Source organism: Sminthopsis crassicaudata, chromosome 5, assembly GCF_048593235.1.
Source record: "Sminthopsis crassicaudata isolate SCR6 chromosome 5, ASM4859323v1, whole genome shotgun sequence".
NCBI classification, from domain to species: Eukaryota; Metazoa; Chordata; class Mammalia; order Dasyuromorphia; family Dasyuridae; genus Sminthopsis; species Sminthopsis crassicaudata.
The window spans coordinates 62,961,644-62,979,253 of NC_133621.1; the positions used below are offsets into that span (position 1 = coordinate 62,961,644).

A 17,610-nucleotide genomic window follows, 5' to 3' on the forward strand; every position below is an offset into this window, starting at 1 on the left:
AATTATTATTGTAAAATTTTATTACATAGAATGTGTCTTTGCCATACAGTAACTGAAAAATGCAAAGCATATCCATTTTAAATACTGTATACTTTGCACATTTTTCAATAAATACTTCTCATTCATTATTAATAATATCAAATTAGTAGTCCTACCAAATCACTGAGATACATTGATATTTTTTGTTTCAGTAGCAATAGCTTAACTTCTAGAAAGAGTAATTTATGCATGTAATCTTCTGTATTCATCCCACTGTAATGTAGCTTTTATTCTTTTCACCTCATTCAAACTGTTCAAATCCCCATTCTCCCAGCCTACTGGTCAACCTCAATAGAGCTGACTCCAAAGGCTCCAAAGCTGACTCTAAGATCACCAGTGATCTCTGAAATGCCAAAGCAATGGCTTTCTCAACATCCTTTTTGACTTCTGCATAACACTTAACAATCTTTGATGCTGTCTCTCTCTGCATACCGCTTCTCTTCTTAACCTGACTGAAAAGTATTTTGGCTGTATTTTTCTTCTCTCCTTATCACAGTCTACCTTATATTATTTTTATATATGTCACTTTCACTTATTAGATGGTAAACTTTCTTAAGACAAGGACTATGTCCATTTTTAAATTATTAGTAGTATCTCACAAAAAGTAAGACTTCAATTATTTTTGATGAACTTGGTATTAAATTATATAGACAAAATACCAGGGAAGCCTCACAACCATAAATAACCATAAATTACTTTCATATAATCTTTTTAGATTACCATTACTGTATTCCTCAAATGTAAAGTCCATCAGGACCTCTAATACTGAATCCCTGGGAAAACAATTGGAAAAATCCAAAAGCAAAAAAAAGTGAATCATTAGCCAAATGCTCTAACATAGCCAAATATTGTAGTTAGACATTTAAATTTATTAATCAAATACTATCAGTACACATAAAAAGTCAGACAAAAATGAAAACTACATTTTGTTTTTAAAAGTTCATAGTTAAGGCTTATAATTACATAGTTTATGTTTCTTTTCAAATTTCTTTAAAACTGAATTAAATTTCTGGAATTCTATTGATGAGGATGGTTCATCCTTAATTTTTACTTTAAAATAAAGTTTTAGAGGGTGAGGCAAAAGTCACTAGGTTCCTATGCTTAAAATGATTAGTATGTATTTATAAATGAAATATATCCATGTAAATAAAAATGTAAATATATCCATGAGCATGTGTGATTTTGTTGGCTATTTTCAGCATTTATTTTAATTTAACTATAAAAATATTCGTATTTATATTTAGGGATTATCATGATAACATTCATCATCTGTTTTTAGGACTTTGATGTATCTTGTATAACATACTAATGGGTGTTTAGTGGAAATATGTTACTTCATCTTTCTTTTGATACTAAATCTTTACTGCTTATTCGTGATTTCTTTTATCTAGAACATATGGATAAAGACAAATTTCATAAACAATTAACTAACTATTTTCACAATAGGGAGACAATGATTTCAAGATGTGCTCTTTGCCTTGTATTTTCTGAAGCAATTATTTAGACACTACCCACAGACAAGTCAGATTTATGTACCTGAATAAGCTGTGCCAACAGGAAAACTTGCTAGGAAACAGAATCATCTTTACAGAAGTCTTCTCAAGGACTGCAGTGATATATTCCTTTTATTTAAATCTTTGCTATATTCTTCACTTAAAGAAAAAGGAAGAAAATTGGAGCAACAATAATCTCAATTTTTAAGAGCCCAATATCCACTCACCATACAGAACTATAAAAAAAAAATCTCTATTTTCAAAGAGAAAGTAACTTTTACCCTTCAAAAGAAGGAATATTGTGTATGTGTGCACCATTGTATTTATAATTAGGAAGAAATGTCTCTGGCTGTTATCACAGAAAGTATACCATATATTTAGATATGAGCACAGTAGTAATAGCATAAAATGTTATCTCCACCTCATGAAAAAGTCATTGAGAAAGATAAAGACTTTTCCCTCTTTCTGATTTGAGTTAAGGAACAGAAGTATGATTTGTACATGAGGTCACCATCCTTGTATTCCCTTGAATCATTTTACAGATTCAACTCAACTTCTGTATTTTATTTGTCTGTTCTAATGAAGTAGAATCATTGCCCATAAAGACAATCTTTGTTGAATGAATAAGCAAATTAATGAATGAATGAGAAAATATAGACAGATAAGAGCATGGGCAGACAATGATGATGTAGTTCTTCTCAAGTAGAAACATCAGCAAAATCTATATAATTCTATAATGTTAGGGGATGATTAAATTAGGAAGGTAAATAACAATCTTACTTGTACATCAGACATATTTAGAAATGAATAGTTGATAGTTCAACAAATTTTCCAGAACCCAATCAGAAAGTTCTAATGACCGAAGCTATTTATATGCAAAGGTATTAAATAAACAGTAACAATGGTATTAAGTCATTATAAATTCTACTCAATGTCTATACTTTATTTATCTGTTGTAACAAAATAGCATCATTGTGTATAGGGATAACCTGATAGTATTGCGAGATCCCAAAAATGCCCTCCAGATCTTTAAAAAGTAAATTTCATATAATTATATAATTAAGTGTGTTTACTTTTATGTTTTATTTTTTTGAAAATTGTTGACCACCAAGAGTGGGTATAGTCATACTCAGCTAGCCCAGATATTGAATTCATTAAAATACTCCATTTTTCAATAATTCTGGATCAATAGAATTACCCCCTTTGTGCCCCTTATGAAATTCTTTTTACTTTGTTCTTTTCCCGAGCAATTTCATGTTCAATGTAAGTTTTAAAGAATATCCCTCACCCAATCTAAATCTATAGAACCTTGCAATTCCTGTTTTCAAGATAAAAACATGAAGTAATTAATAGACATTATGTTAAGCAGGAGATATTTTCCCATCTACTACTCTACCTGTTCATATTTTCCTGCTTTTGTTGTTATCTTCTCCATTTGCATTTTTGAAGAAACTGAGAGGTTTATTAGATTTAATTTTGCAAGCTGTTGTTAAAGTTCTCTTTTCAGAGGACATTGGTCTTAGGATAGCCAATGGGTAGATATATAGATTGGATGGAGGGATATTTCTAGAAATCTAGATTTGAAGTTGTATTATAAAAAAGAAATTTTGGAAGGGGAAACAAACAGGGCAAATTTTATTAACATATTAAATTTATTGTATAGTTTTATATGCAGTCCTCATTTTTGTTTTTCAAATGATGAACATCTATTTATTGATGATGATTAAGTTTGTATATTTTTTAAAAAGACATACTATGGCATTTTGTCAATACTTAGCAATGACTACGTATATTTATAAGTTTTATTTAAAGGTTGTGTTGGGTATTTTACTGTTATTACAGGAAGAAGAAGAAGCTCAGGCTAAAGCTGATAAAATCAAGCTTGCCTTGGAAAAACTGAAGGAGGCCAAAGTTAAAAAGGTAACATGATTACAAAGATCTTTCGTCAATTTAATTATAATCCTGTTTCATTATCTTTCATTTAAAATTAATATTATGAAATCACTTTCTAAACATTTCTTTTTATCATCAAATTTCCAGAAGTAAATATAAGTTTTGTTGAGGGGGGAAGCTTGAAGTGAGCTGGTCTTTAGTAGTTTTGATATATCAGTGTTTTCTCTCTATATATAAGTGACAAGCAGTCTTAGAGTAAAGACTTACGCTTTGAGTCCAAGTGGCACTTAAGATAAAGCTTGCATGTAGTAGCAGCAGTAGTAGTGGTTATAGTGATGGTAGTGATGGTGGAGGAGGAAGAGGAGGAAGAGGAAGAAGAGGAGGAGGAAGAGGAAGAAGAGGAGGAGAAAGAAGAGAGGAGAAAGAGGAGGAAATAGTAGTAATAATAATAGTGGAGGTAGTACTAATGATAGTATGGTGGTGGTTGTTACAAGAGTTATTATCCCCATCTTATAGGTAAAGAAGCCATCTGTAGAGAATCCTTCAATTTAGAGCTTTATTAAAAGAAGAAATAGACTTATTCCCTGCTCTATCACTAACTGAGTTATGAACTTAAGCAAGTCATAAATATTGGGGACCTCATTTTTTATAAGATAAATTAGTTGGAACTTCGAGTCTCAGGACTCTGCTCTAATTGCTTTTGGTTAGGATTCTCATGGTAGGAATCCAACAAGATCCCCTGCACTGAACATTGCCATTTACAATAACATCTAAAAGAAAGAAAGTAAACATTTTTAAAAACTTAAAAATTCATTTCTTCTGAGTTACCGAATTATCTACCGATCAGTCAATCAATAAGCATAAACCTATTAAAGGGGATACAGGGACAAAAGAATGAAATAATTCCTATATTCTCTAGGAATGTACATTCTTGCAAGTGAGACAAGGAGCACAGACAAAATGTTCTAAAAATCTTTGGGCCATTTTAAAGCAACTGAAGTTTAAAAGAGCACTAAGACTTTAGTGACATTTTATATCTAAGTATATAGGGTGTGTGTGTGTGTGTGTGTGTGTGTGTGTGTGTGTGTGTGTGTAAGGACAATATAGAGTAATTAAATCCAGGGTAATTTCTGGGGAGGACAAGGATTAGTTAGGGGAATGGCACTGGCATTGGGATCCAAAAAAGCTTTATGTATATAGTGGTCCTCCAGCTGTGATGTGAAGGTAAATACAATGATCTACAGCTCTTTAAATGGAGGAAATGGAAATAAAAAGAAGATGAAAGAAGGAAAGAAAACATATACAGAGCACAGGATGTTCCAGCAAGAAGTATCCTAGCTTTCTACCTCAGCAAACACTTGGAGAATGGGGGAGAAATACCATAACTATTTCCTGCCCTAAAAGTGAGAGAACTTTGTGATGTAGCTTAGATAAATTTGTTTAAATCCTCCTTCACCCCTGAGCAACTTTGGGGCAACACAGGAGATGAGCAGCTGAAGCCATCATTGAGAACTGAGACCGGCCAGCAGCTAACATCCATTCAGGCTTTTCTGAGCAGAGGAGAAGGGAGGAAGGTAGATCAAAAAGCCAAGCTGTGTATTTATTCATATTTCAAGCACTTCAGATGTGGTACTAAAACCAGGAGCTTGTCTGTGGTGCCGAATATTAAGAGAATAGGGGAGTCATGCCTAATCCAAAACACATTTTTTAAATAAAAAAAGTCTACTGTGTCTGAAGTGCTTTGAATGCCCTCCGGCATTCCTGAGGAGGTTGACTGCCTATTCTGCACGAAGCTCAGGGTCCAAGGCTAGTCTGGACTTTTCAGAACCAGACTTTTGACAATGATGACAATTGCTGATTTCACTTTCAAAGAGGAAAATGTATCTGTAAATATAGATATATAGATATATGGAGCTTTGGGTTTAGAGCTGAAAGGAACTTTAATAGCTCTTAGTCCAACCTTTTTTTCTTTTAAAAAAAATGAGGAAACTGAAGAGAATTGTAGAGAAATTGAGTGACATGTCCGAGGTGGAAGAAGCAGTTAATAGTAGAGCTGCAGTTCAGAATCAGGTCCTTTGACTTCAAATAATGCCTTTTCACAACTTTATATTACCTTCCATATAATATAAATGACAGAAAATCACCAAAGTTGTTGAAAAGTCATTGCCACAAATGAAGAGGTTATATGTTTTTTCATTCTTATGTTATTCTAATCCTCCATATTTTTGCCTTGATCTGAGATTTCATTGATTTGATAACAGCAAACAACAACAAAAACAGTAATAATAGCTAACATTTATATAATGGCTACTATTTGGTATCTTAGAATTATTGTATATGAGCCTGATAATGACCTTGGGACTTTAGGAGTGAAAGAAAGATAAAAAATCTCCAAAGCAGTAAGTTCTCTGGTGTTGCATTTTAGAGTTCTGTGACACTGAACTACCTGCATTCTACAGAATTGCTGTAATCTATGTCATCAAAGTTGTCACCCTACACATAAGGGTTAAAGCATCTAGTATGTTGTATTTAAATTTATTTTTATTTATTTAAGAGGATCTTTTAAGGATACTGATAGAACACTTAGGAGGACCTGAGTTCAAATTTGACTTTAAATACATATTAGCTGTGTCACTTTGGGCAAACCATTTTACTGTGGGTTCCTCATGGGGAGGGAAGAGCATCTCTTAGAAATGTGAGTAGGAGGGGCAGCTAGGTGGTGCAGTGGATAGAGCACCAGCCCTGAAGTAAGGAGGATCTGAGTTCTATCTGGTCTCAGACATTTCACACTTCCTAGCTGGGTGACCCTGGGCACATCACTTAACCCCAATTGCCTCAGCAAAATAAAAAAAAAAAATGTGAGCAATGGATCATCCTGCTCATCCTTGGCATGGGAGAGACTGAGACTTGTGATCCTCTTGAACCGAGGAGTTCTGAGACACAGCAGACTAAGTCAGTCAAATGCCCATGCCATGTCTAGCACCAAAAGGGCCAGTCCTCCAGATGAATGAGATTAACAGACTTCCTGAAGAGCAATAGTCTGGCTCAGGTAGGAAATGGAACAATTCAAAGCTTCTATTTTTATCAACAATAAGATCAAGCTCATGAGAAACCATTGCACATCTGACATGAGCAAGGTGGGAAGACCCAGTCTCTCTCCTTCCCCCCCCCCACCAAATAAAGAGGGCCTTTAAGAATTTCTGCCTTTATATCCTCATTATCTGGCATAATGACTGACACATAGTAGATACTTAAAATTGCTTGCAGATTGTTTAATTCATTAATGCCCAAACATAATTTTAAAGACTTTCCTCTTGTGTTCTAACAGTTAATGGGAGAAATAAAAGCATATTTTAATAGATATTTAAAATAGATATAAAAAATTAGATGCCTATTAAAATTCTTAATTTGGGGTCCATGAATTTATTTTTTCTTTTAAAAAATTAGCTATTTGGGGGGCGGAGCCAAGATGGTGGAGAAGAAACACACGACTCAGTGAAAAATTAGCTATTCAACATTATTGGGTTTCCTTTCTACTCATGTATTTCATTCTTTGTATTTTAAAACATTATTTTGAGGAAACTATAACTTCACCACACTGCCAAAAGATTTAACAGCACAAAAGTTAAAAAAAGGTATAGAAGGAATTGTAACTGTCATCATGAGTCTTTTTCATCTCTCTAAGCCATTGGACTAACCCCCACAATTTTCCAAAATTAACTAGCTCTTTAATGTCTCTCTACTCAGCTTGTTGTCAAGGTATACATGAATGATAACAGCACAAAGTCGTTGATGGTGGATGAACGGCAGTCAGCACGAGATGTTTTAGACAACCTCTTTGAAAAAACCCACTTTGATTACAACCTGAATTGGTGTCTTTATGAAACATACCCAGAACTCCAAATCGGTAAGTTTTATAGCCATGAATAGACTGAAAATCTTGTTTATTTTATGTTTCTATTGGTCTGGTGTTAAATGAGATGGCTTATATCAAGGCTATCTTGAGTCCACATCTGTCTTTTTTTCTCTATCATATTTAATGCCTACTCTTGAATTTCTTTGCTACGGAAAGTCCAATGTGGGAGCAGGTGGCCAGACCATAAGAATTATGAGTATTTCTATTGTCATGGTTCCATTGTTCCCATTAGAGAGAAGAAGTGGCAGGATGATACTTCTCATTCCATGCTCAGTAAGCTGAGCAGATTGGGAGATGTCCTGGGCATCTGTCACTTCTTGCCTCTTTCCAGGGTTTACAGCCTTAAACTTTCACTTTACCGTAGAGCTACATATTAGTCCTTGTCCTCCCTTGGATGACAGTTGTATTAAATGGGCAACTAAAAATTTCTTCTTGGCGAGTTTGCTCACCTGCCCTTGGTACAATTAGAAAAAAAATGAAGAAATAGGTAGAAGAGAGCGATCAGGGCAGGGGAAATGAGAAAGATATAAACAAGTATTTTGTCTACTTCATCATTTATCCCCACTAAATCGCCTCTTTTCCTGATTTCCCTATTTACAGTGAGGTCATTTGTATAATTGATAAGAATACTGGACTTGGAATCAGGAAAAGCTGGGTTCAGATGCTAAGATAGGAAGTGCCACAGTCCAAAGTACATGATGACTAAACATTCTCACAACTGTACAAATCACGAATCCAGCCTATTATGGAGAATATTACAAACTTAAAAATGAAATGCAGACTGAAAAGTTATCCCCTCAGTAAAATTTTATTGCGACCTGAGAATTGGAAAAGAACTCAGAGATGACCCAGCCCCACTCCTAATAAGAAGTCTTGCCCACGTCATTCACAAGTAGCCATCTGGTGAGGGGAAACTCCCCTCCCCAAAGCAACCCATGCTGATCATTCTAATTGTTAGGAAGTTTTTTCTCACATTCAACTAAAATCATCCTTTCTATAACTGTTACCCAGTTGCTTAAACTCGACTTTCTCAAGCCAATGAAAAAAAAAGTCTCATGATTTCTTCATGTCATCTTCCTATGAGTAAGAGGAATACTGAAATTGGGGTCAAAAACTTGAGTTTAAATATTGGCTCTGCTATGTCTAACACTAGGTAAGTTGTTTAAGCTTCTTTAGCCTAGATTTCCTCATCAAGTGAGGGAGTTAAATCACATAGGTCACATAACCTATGATAATTCTTTCAGTTTTAACAATCCATGTACCTGTATGACACAATTATAAATAAAACATGAACCATGGGCTAAGTTCTCAATAAATTATATGTATTATTTGAGAGTCTCGAGGCAATGAACCTAAAAAATGCACTTTTTTAATTTGTCAGAGAGGATTTTTGAAGACCATGAAAACGTCGTTGAAATCTTATCAAACTGGACAAGAGATACTGAAAATAAGCTATTGTTTTTGGAGAAAGAAGAAAAATATGCTGTATTTAAAAATCCTCAGGTAAGGAAAATCCCTTATTAAAGGAGATAAAATGTTTTGCACATTGGCGTCTATGTTTAAATTTTGTAACCATCTTTTGTAAGTACTTAGAAGGACTGCTTTGAAAAGAATCCATAAACACAACCCCTGACCACGTCAATATTTTGGCAATACTTCAGAGACATCAAAAGTGGAGATTTCTCTCTGTTTTGGTCATTTAACCCTATGAATATATCTATTGTTTTTTCCTTCTCTCTTATTTTCATTTCTCTTTGACTCCATCAATCTCTTCCTTATGCATATTTGAGCCTACTGAGTTCTTCACAGTGATCTTTGAAAGATTATGGTGAACAAGAGTGCCATTGGATCTGAGAAAGGCAAATGTTCCAATTTCAAAAAAAAATCTCTAAATTGTAGATCAGTAAGCTTGACTTCTATTCTTGGCAAAACACTAAGAAGAATTTATTAAAGGGTTGGTTCATGAATACTTTGAAAGCAAAGCAATTTTCATTAAAACAAACAAACAGTAACTTCATCAGTCCAAATATACTATACTAAATTATTTCCTTTTTTTGGCAAAGTAACTAGATAAGGGATAGTATAGATATAAGATTTTGTTAAAAACACATGATAAAATCCCATATCTTATCTTTGAGGACAAAAATGGAGAAATATAAGCTATTAGAATGAGTTTAAATTTAGACAGATAACTAAGAGTAATTATTAATTAGTCAGTCTCAGTGAGGAGTGAAGTCTCCTATAAAGTACTCCAATGATGTGTTCCTGATCCCTTTGTCTTTGAATGAAGTCATGGAATGCATGCTCATCAGATATATGGGGGACATAAAATTGCAAGTCAGGAATCAAAAGGATCTCTCAAACTAGAATAATGGAACAAATTTAGAAAAATGAAATTTATTATCTCACTGCATAGTGACATTAAGACATAATCTTAATGATCTGGGTACTCCCTGGAGTGAGAAAGTACCAATCCACACTTTCTTGTCCTGAGCAGATTTTTGTCTTTGTCTTCCTGTAAATGCTCGACATCATGTGTCCATTCAATGTCTTGGGGTCTTCTTTTAGATCTCATAAAAGCTGGCTAAGGTAAAATCCTTTGGCTGCAAATTGGTTGTCCCTCACTATGTAACCAACATATCTTTTCTCCTCAATCATGCATCTCTAGTGACATCTTTAATTTCACTTCTCCACAGTTCTTTTTTTGGAAGCATTTTGGGCCCTGTTCATACCCACTGTGGACCTCTGCATTAACTTCAGTCATCCTTAACTTTAGTTTTTCAGAAACTCAATGTGAATGAATGTTGTTCTTTAAAATATGAAGTTTTGTCTTAAGGATAAGCTTGTAATCTTTAAAATCATTATATAATTTCCCAAAGGCAATATAGTTCATTTTCCTTTTCAATCCTGATTTAAGTTCAGTATGCATTAGCATGTGCTTAGCACATACCTGACACATAACAGATGCTTAATAAATACTGATTGATTGGTGTCCAATATATATGGACCAACTGACTGGTTTTATGGATTGACTTTATAAATGCATATCATAGTCTGGATATTGGGCATTCTGCATCCATTTGGATTCCTTGTGTGGATAGTTAAGCAAAATTTGATTAAATAATTCTGTAATGTTCTGGGACTTGATACCATCAGGCAAATGCCATGCCCTGACTGAACATCTGGGAAAGCTCTAGATGAAATTTGATTCAGATACATGCAAAATTCTACATTTGGATTTTTTAAATCAGCTTCATTAATATAGGATGGGACTTTGGGTCTAAACAATAGTTGAGTTTTTGTGAATTGCAGGTTTATTAGGCATCAAAGGCTTATAAAGTGTAGGCAGAATCAAAAAAAAAAAAAAACTCATGCTAAATCCTAGGCTGAATTAACAGAGATGCTATATGTAAACAAATAAGATAATATTTCTGCTGCACTGCCTTGATAATACAGAAAATTGTATTTCATTTTGGGAATTATATTTTTTAACTGGAATACTTCATTTAGTATTGGAACATATCCAGAACAGCTACCCAGAATGGTAAACAGAATAAAAAAATATGCCATGTTAGGATCCAATAAAGGGAACTGAGAGTATTTGAGAAAAGTGACTTTTTTGGAGGGGAGGGGAAGCATGGTAACAATCTTCAAGTATCTGAAGGGTTGTCATTAGGAAAAGGAATTCAAGAAGACATTACTCAGAACAGTGGATAAAAGTTGGAGATTGTCTTGGTTTTATGTAATTGTAAGGAAAACCTTCCTGATGTTTAAAGTATTGCAGGCTAGAAGGGGCTATCTTGAGAAGGAGTGGGTTCCCTTTTACTTGAGATCTTCATGGAGATGTTTCATGACAACTTGTTGCAAAAGTGGTAAAAAGGGGTTCTTGGGCCACTAAAAGTTGATGGTATCTTGGGTCCTGTGATCCATGATACTGATGGCACAAGACCCAGAACCTTATAGAACCTCCTAAATGAGATCCATAATTGCTTAAATGACTTTTGCCTAAAACTTGCCCTGAGTGGACAGAAAACCCAAATGAATGTAGAATGCCTTTTGTATGTAGAATGCCATTTGTATAATATGCATTTATAGAGTCAACTCATAAAGCCACTATTCAGTACATAGAATAGGGAATATGGTTATTAATAAATTATTTCTATAATATTCTTTCTTTATCACATTAGATGTTTAACATTTGGGATAACTCTTAAGTCAAACCTGGAAATTATGTAATTGTTTTTTTCTTTTTCTGAATCTGAATAGAATCTGAAAAGAACAATCCTTTCTATGTTATAGCCACAAAAAAATTGGAATTAACTGAGAATTACAAGTTTTTTTTTTCCACATAGTCTTCTCTGTATTGAGTGGTATTAAGTGTATTGAGGCTTCATAATATACTTATCATTCTATATTTGTGTTATATATCAAATAATAAAAGTCCATAAACTCCTATCTGTGGCATTGGAAAAGGCAATATGAATACCTTTTTTAGAGATAAATCTTTAATATTAAACCAGATTTGTTTCTTTCTAGAATTTAACAGATAGTACACTAATACTGCTTATTGCATTCCAAAGCAACCATGTTCCTGGGTGCCAACTTTTAATGAATTTAGTTTTTTCAGTTTCACTTTTTTTTTCAAGCCTTGGGGAAAATGATATATTGCTCTTCAGTGCCCTGCTTCTCTATGGGTTTGTGTTCACTATTCTTATTAGTTTGTTGTACAAACTTCCTACTTTGCAGAAATTACCTTAATAGGCCTTTTACTCTATGGCACTTCAGTGATGACTCAAAGAATCACAAAGGGTCATGAGTTCAGTGACTAAGTCTGAAACATCCTACCTCTAGGTAAGAGTAAATACCATTAAGGTATCCACAAAAGTAGAACTGTAATTTCTGAATGGCTAACTCACTTTATAATAATTTTATGAGGAGTCGACAAAGACTTGCTGAGAGTATAACAGGCAAACTCTCATCTGATTCTAAATTCACAGTTAAAAAAAAAATCAAAGCACCCAGAGAATAGTAATTATTTCCTGAGGGAGTTTGTGAAGCATGTGAAACCTGGAAATGTTTTTGTTGTATTTGAGCTAACTCTATCCTCCCTTAGGCATTTCATGCCAAACTTCAAAATCCAAATGCAAACCTTTCTGTAAAACATTCTGTACTTCATTAAGAGTGTTAATTTGTTTAATTGATACCATCTATGTAAAGTGATGACACAAGAATCTAACACAAGATTATGAAACCATTTCCATTCCACGGTTGGGATCACATCTGTGACCTCGAAGGTTTAATCTCCTGTCCAATTGCTTTGCATCAAGTTGACAGCCCAGAAAGTACTTGAAAAGATAGCTAGAAAGCAAGTGTTCTTCAAAGAGAACCAGAAATAGTTAAGGGAAAGGACTTGGGGTAGTAACAATTTTATCTGAGAGCATTTCTATAAAAGGTGTCAGAATGTCATGTGCTTTTCTACTGTTAGTAAGGGGTGCACCAGCTTATCAGAGAAAGAGGAATATGGGAGAGACTATCTCCAGGGCAGGTTCTCTTGTCAAAGGCCCTTCCTTTGTTTATACATTAGAAGACCCTGCCAAGAAAGGTACTCATTTTACCTATAATCGATCCATTTTTTTATTTGTCCCCTCCTTTCATTATCACTACCCCTAATCCTGAATGCACAATCTAATGCTAACTCTAACTGTAACCAAATCCTAACCCTAATTCTAATCCTAACACTAACCCCAATCCTGAATGCTCCCTCTAACCCTATATTAACTTAACTCTAAGCACTCATTAAAGTGTTCTTGTAATTGCCAGAGCACTGGACCTGGGATCAAGAAGATGGGTTTTGAATCCTTTCTCAGACTCTTTTTCATTGTGTGTCCATCTTGTGACTTCAACCATGACATGACTATAACTTCCTCTCAACATCTTTGCTTATCTTTGCTTATTCCAGCTTATTTCTACTTCTCTCGTTCATCACTAATTTTGTCCATTCCATTCACTTCTTAATCTAGATTAGTATTGTGAACCTCAAATAGAAATGGATCACTGAGGACTACATATTAACTTAGAAAACTACAAATTAACATTATCTTGCCTGTATTGTGTTTTTATTTATTAACTAAACATTTCCAGTTACATTGTATTTCAGTCAGGACTTCTGGGGAGTTTTATGGCCAGTGAATTTGACCCCTTTCTTCTAAAGGGATAGTGAAGAGCTTCTCCATAAGCATAATTATTTGTTTCCCATCATTCTCTTCTTTGACCTGAGAGAGTCCTGTCAAATAGAAAATGGAACTTCCTTAAAACAGCAGGCCCTCCATAGTGCTGTTTTCATTTCTCTGTAGTTACTCCCATACCCATTCTCCAAAGATTCCTTCATACCAAGGAATGCTTAAAATTAAAGAGTTATTTTTGGAGAAAAATAAAACAGACTTCTGGGCACTTATTCTCCTCTGCCTCCATCCCTCTCTCAGGTATCTAACATGAAACAAAAAGTGTAATCCAAATAGCACCATTTTCCCTTCTGTTATCTTGGTATAGTCTAAAGGAAAATCATGGGCTTTAATATTTATTTTGATTTTATTGGAGCACTTAGTTCAGAGCCTCATCTTTCAAAAGTGAAGAAGCCCTGATCAAGTTTTTTATAAGTATCAGGGACTTCAGAAACTTAAAAATAAACTTGGTCAAATGAGAGGGTATAGTGATGAGAGGTCAGGAGTCCTATAAACTCAGCTTACTGAAGGCATAGGAAATAGGAAGGAATGGGTCATACATAGCAAGGAGAACCCAAAAGAGTTTGACTTTATCAATCTCAGTGAGATTTGGAGCGCTGGAGTTCTTGACTAGAATATGACTCTGGAAGGATATTACTTCTTTGAATACACAAAAGAGTGATGCTGTCTACTGAGAAAAAAATAAGCTCATATAAGGAATCCAGGGACTTGCATGAAGATGGATTTTAAGACCCCATCTTCTATTTTCCATTTTCTTCTAAAAACCTCTTCAACATTGAGCTTTTTAGTTTTTTAATTATCCTTTGTCATTGCCTTTCCAGAGAACAAAATTATATTAAGCAAATTATTTTAGAACTGGAAGTTTAACCAGGAAAACATTGTACAAAGTAACAGAAAGATTGTGTGATAATCAACTGTGATAGATTTAGCTCTTCTTAGCAATTCAGTGATCCAAGGCAGTTCCAATAAATTTTGGATGGAAAACGCCATCTGCACCCAGAGAAAAAACCATGAACACTGAATGCAGATCAAAGCATACTATTTTCACCTTTTTTTTCTTTCTCATGGTTTTTCCCTTTTGTTCTGATTTTTCTTTCCCAACATGACTCATATGGAAATATGTTAAAAATCAAAAATGTCTAACCTATATCAGATGCTTGCTAGCATGGGGAAGGGGAAGGTAAAGGAGAGAGGGAGGGAAAAAAATTGGAATTAAAAATCTTTCAAAAATAAAAGTTGAAAACCATGTTTATATGTAATTGGAAAAATGATACACTATTAAAATAAAATTTTAATGAAAAATAAAAGAAATGGAAGTTTGAGAAAATGAAACCATTCCTCATACATTTCTGACAATTTCCATATGTAGATTTTTTTCCTTTTGTGATGAATTGGTGGATTCCTCCCCATCTCTGACACATCCCCATCTGACTCGTTTCTAGTATTCCAGGAAAATTTTTATATTTCCTTGACTTGTGATTACTTTGACATAGGAAACAAATTCTTCCCTCTACCAATACCTACTGGTAACTATCCTAGAGCACTATAATACTCGAGCCACAGAGTAGTTGTAACATAACCTGTATAAGTCAAAAGTGAGACGGGAGCCCAACCTTCTCTATCCACTGCATCATCCTGCCTCTCCTTGGGTACTTATAGGGAAAAAATAGCTTGTTTGATGACCTCATCCTTAAAAATTTTCCTTAGACTAAGGGATTCCCCCATTTGCAAATGAAGAAGCTCTAAGAGAGAATTATAGGCAGTGATACAAGTTCATTATAAAGGACTAAGAAAGTATTTTCATACCGTTTAGCAAAAGCTGTTTGATGCATATTAAAAGCACCACAAAGTCATATCTTTTGAACCAGGAGGAACTCTAAAGGTCATATAGCCCAACACCTCCCCAAATTTTACAAATAAAGAATGGAAGCCCGGAAGACTTCACTTTCCCAAGATCACAGAATGACTTTAGATCCATGATTTCTCCACTGTACCAGCATATAGGAATTTTTATGTAGGTATATACATCTATGTATATAGATATAAATACATTTAAATATAAAGATGTCTACATCTGTCTATGTACACAAATGTGTATATTTCACATAAACAAGAGAAAATAAGTTTCCCTCTTAAAATTTGTCTCTTAAAACTTGAAGTCTAGGAGCAGGAGAAAAGTGCTAAGGTAAACATTTTGTAAATGTGACGGTAGTGGTGGAGTATTTACTGCTTTTCCTGTGTCAGGCACAGCGCTAGGTGCCAAGAATATACAGACAGAAAACTCAAGAAGCTTAAAGTCATTCTTTTGAAAGAAAGCATCATGCTCACAAACAAGTAAATAAAAACACATCTCACTTGTAAGTCAATAAAATTTCAGAGACCTAGAGTCATTTCATATCATAAAGTGAGAAATATTCACTTATGAGCCTTTTTTCTCACTGATATCAGAAATGATTAATCAGTTTTATCTGGCTCCACCATGTGGTTCTTTTGGTCAGTAAAGCTGAAGTACCTCATTCTACTTGTGTAATTTTTTAAAAATTTAGATAGAACCAGACCTTCAGGGTTTTGTAATTTTTAAGACAATTACAAGTCTTAAGTAAAGCTGAAGTACCTCATCCTACTTGTATAATTTTTTAAAAATTTAGATAGAACCAGACCATCAGGGCTTTGTAATTTTAAAGACAAATACAAGTCTTAATAGTAAGGAAGAATGGGATTCTTATTTGGGAAGGTAGGGCAGGAATGGAAATACAAATTATCTAAATTAGCATCCTTGGCAGTCTGCTTTTAGCATGTCTTATAGTTTATTGTGTTCAAATCCAAAAGAATTATTTCAGCTGTGAGGTAAATTCAAATCTCCACCCCCACATACATATACAATCCCTTTGGAGATAAATAACAAGACTGCAAGTATTTATTTAAGAAAGCAAACCAGATAAATTTTAGTCTATAAATTTTCCCCCCAACTCCCCTTGCAAGTGTACCTTTTATCTTTCAGCATAGATATTACCCCGTTGAGTGACTTTTGGGGTGATGATTATCATTCCATTTGATGTACCCTGATCAATGTTTAGAGATAGTCTTGTGCCTCAGAGTCAAACTCCCTATAATGTAATAGAGATAAGCAGTTCCATTTTCCCTGTCATTTGAAAAACAAGTTTAGGACCCAGACCTGAGGAGAATAATAAATGTTTCTGTAGTTACTTTAACCTTTATAAAATACACCGAGCATTGACAGTAATCGGTGACAAGCAGAACCTATAGGAAGTGAGTAGAAATGAATCATCATTAAGGGACTATCTGGGGCCCTTCACAAAAACATTGTAAAAATAGGGACTTCGGGTATTATCACCCCTATTTTATGGATCAGGAAGAAGCTTTGCTCCTGTTGCTCAAAGTCATACAATTGATAACTCCCTAAGGTAGGGTGTAAATCCAGAACTTCTGACTTCAGTCCTGGCTCTATAATAAATTTCCTTATTCTACTCTATCTTTACATGATATTTCATCTCCCCTCTCTTTACATTTGCCTTAGCTGTGAAATCTTGCCTAAAAATCTCTTCTATCTTGGAACCTTTATCACCTCAAAATAGCTGGTATTCATCTATTCAAGGTTCGGTTGCAAGAGCCCCCCAAGTATCTCTTTCATCCCCTCTCCTCCATCATTCTATTTTGTGTGTCAGTGTCCCCAGTGCCTACCATAGTGCCTGACACATAGTAGATGCTTAATAACTGTTTGTTCATTGATTGGTTCTCTTGATCAAAGGCATAATAACTGAGAATGGTCAGCAAAGACTATCTAATGTAGGAGTTACTCACTAGTTATGGTGGAAGGATATGGAGGCCAGTGTTTTAGAGTGTCAGGGTGGAATTGAAAGTGGTGATCACAGTGGGAGGAGGGTGAGAAGCTGGGATTTCAGCAAAACTAGGTGGAATTCAGAATTAGACACTTTAGCTGGACTGCGTGGCTGGTTCTGGGGGAGTAGGAGGGCGAGCAATGTGACAAAAGGATATTGTGGTCTGC

The 17,610-nt window shown here is 34.6% G+C and overlaps 1 protein-coding gene across 2 annotated transcripts in view; it reads left to right on the top strand.

Moving 5' to 3' along the window:
• Positions 1-17,610, top strand: part of APBB1IP (amyloid beta precursor protein binding family B member 1 interacting protein) — a 114,464-nt gene that overhangs the window by 50,620 nt on the left and 46,234 nt on the right. For both annotated transcript variants that reach the window (XM_074266971.1, XM_074266970.1), the window contains exons 5-7: positions 3,375-3,452; positions 7,173-7,332; positions 8,723-8,844. In XM_074266971.1, coding sequence (XP_074123072.1) covers positions 3,375-3,452; positions 7,173-7,332; positions 8,723-8,844 — 360 coding nt within the window. The remainder of the gene's footprint in view (positions 1-3,374; positions 3,453-7,172; positions 7,333-8,722; positions 8,845-17,610) is intronic.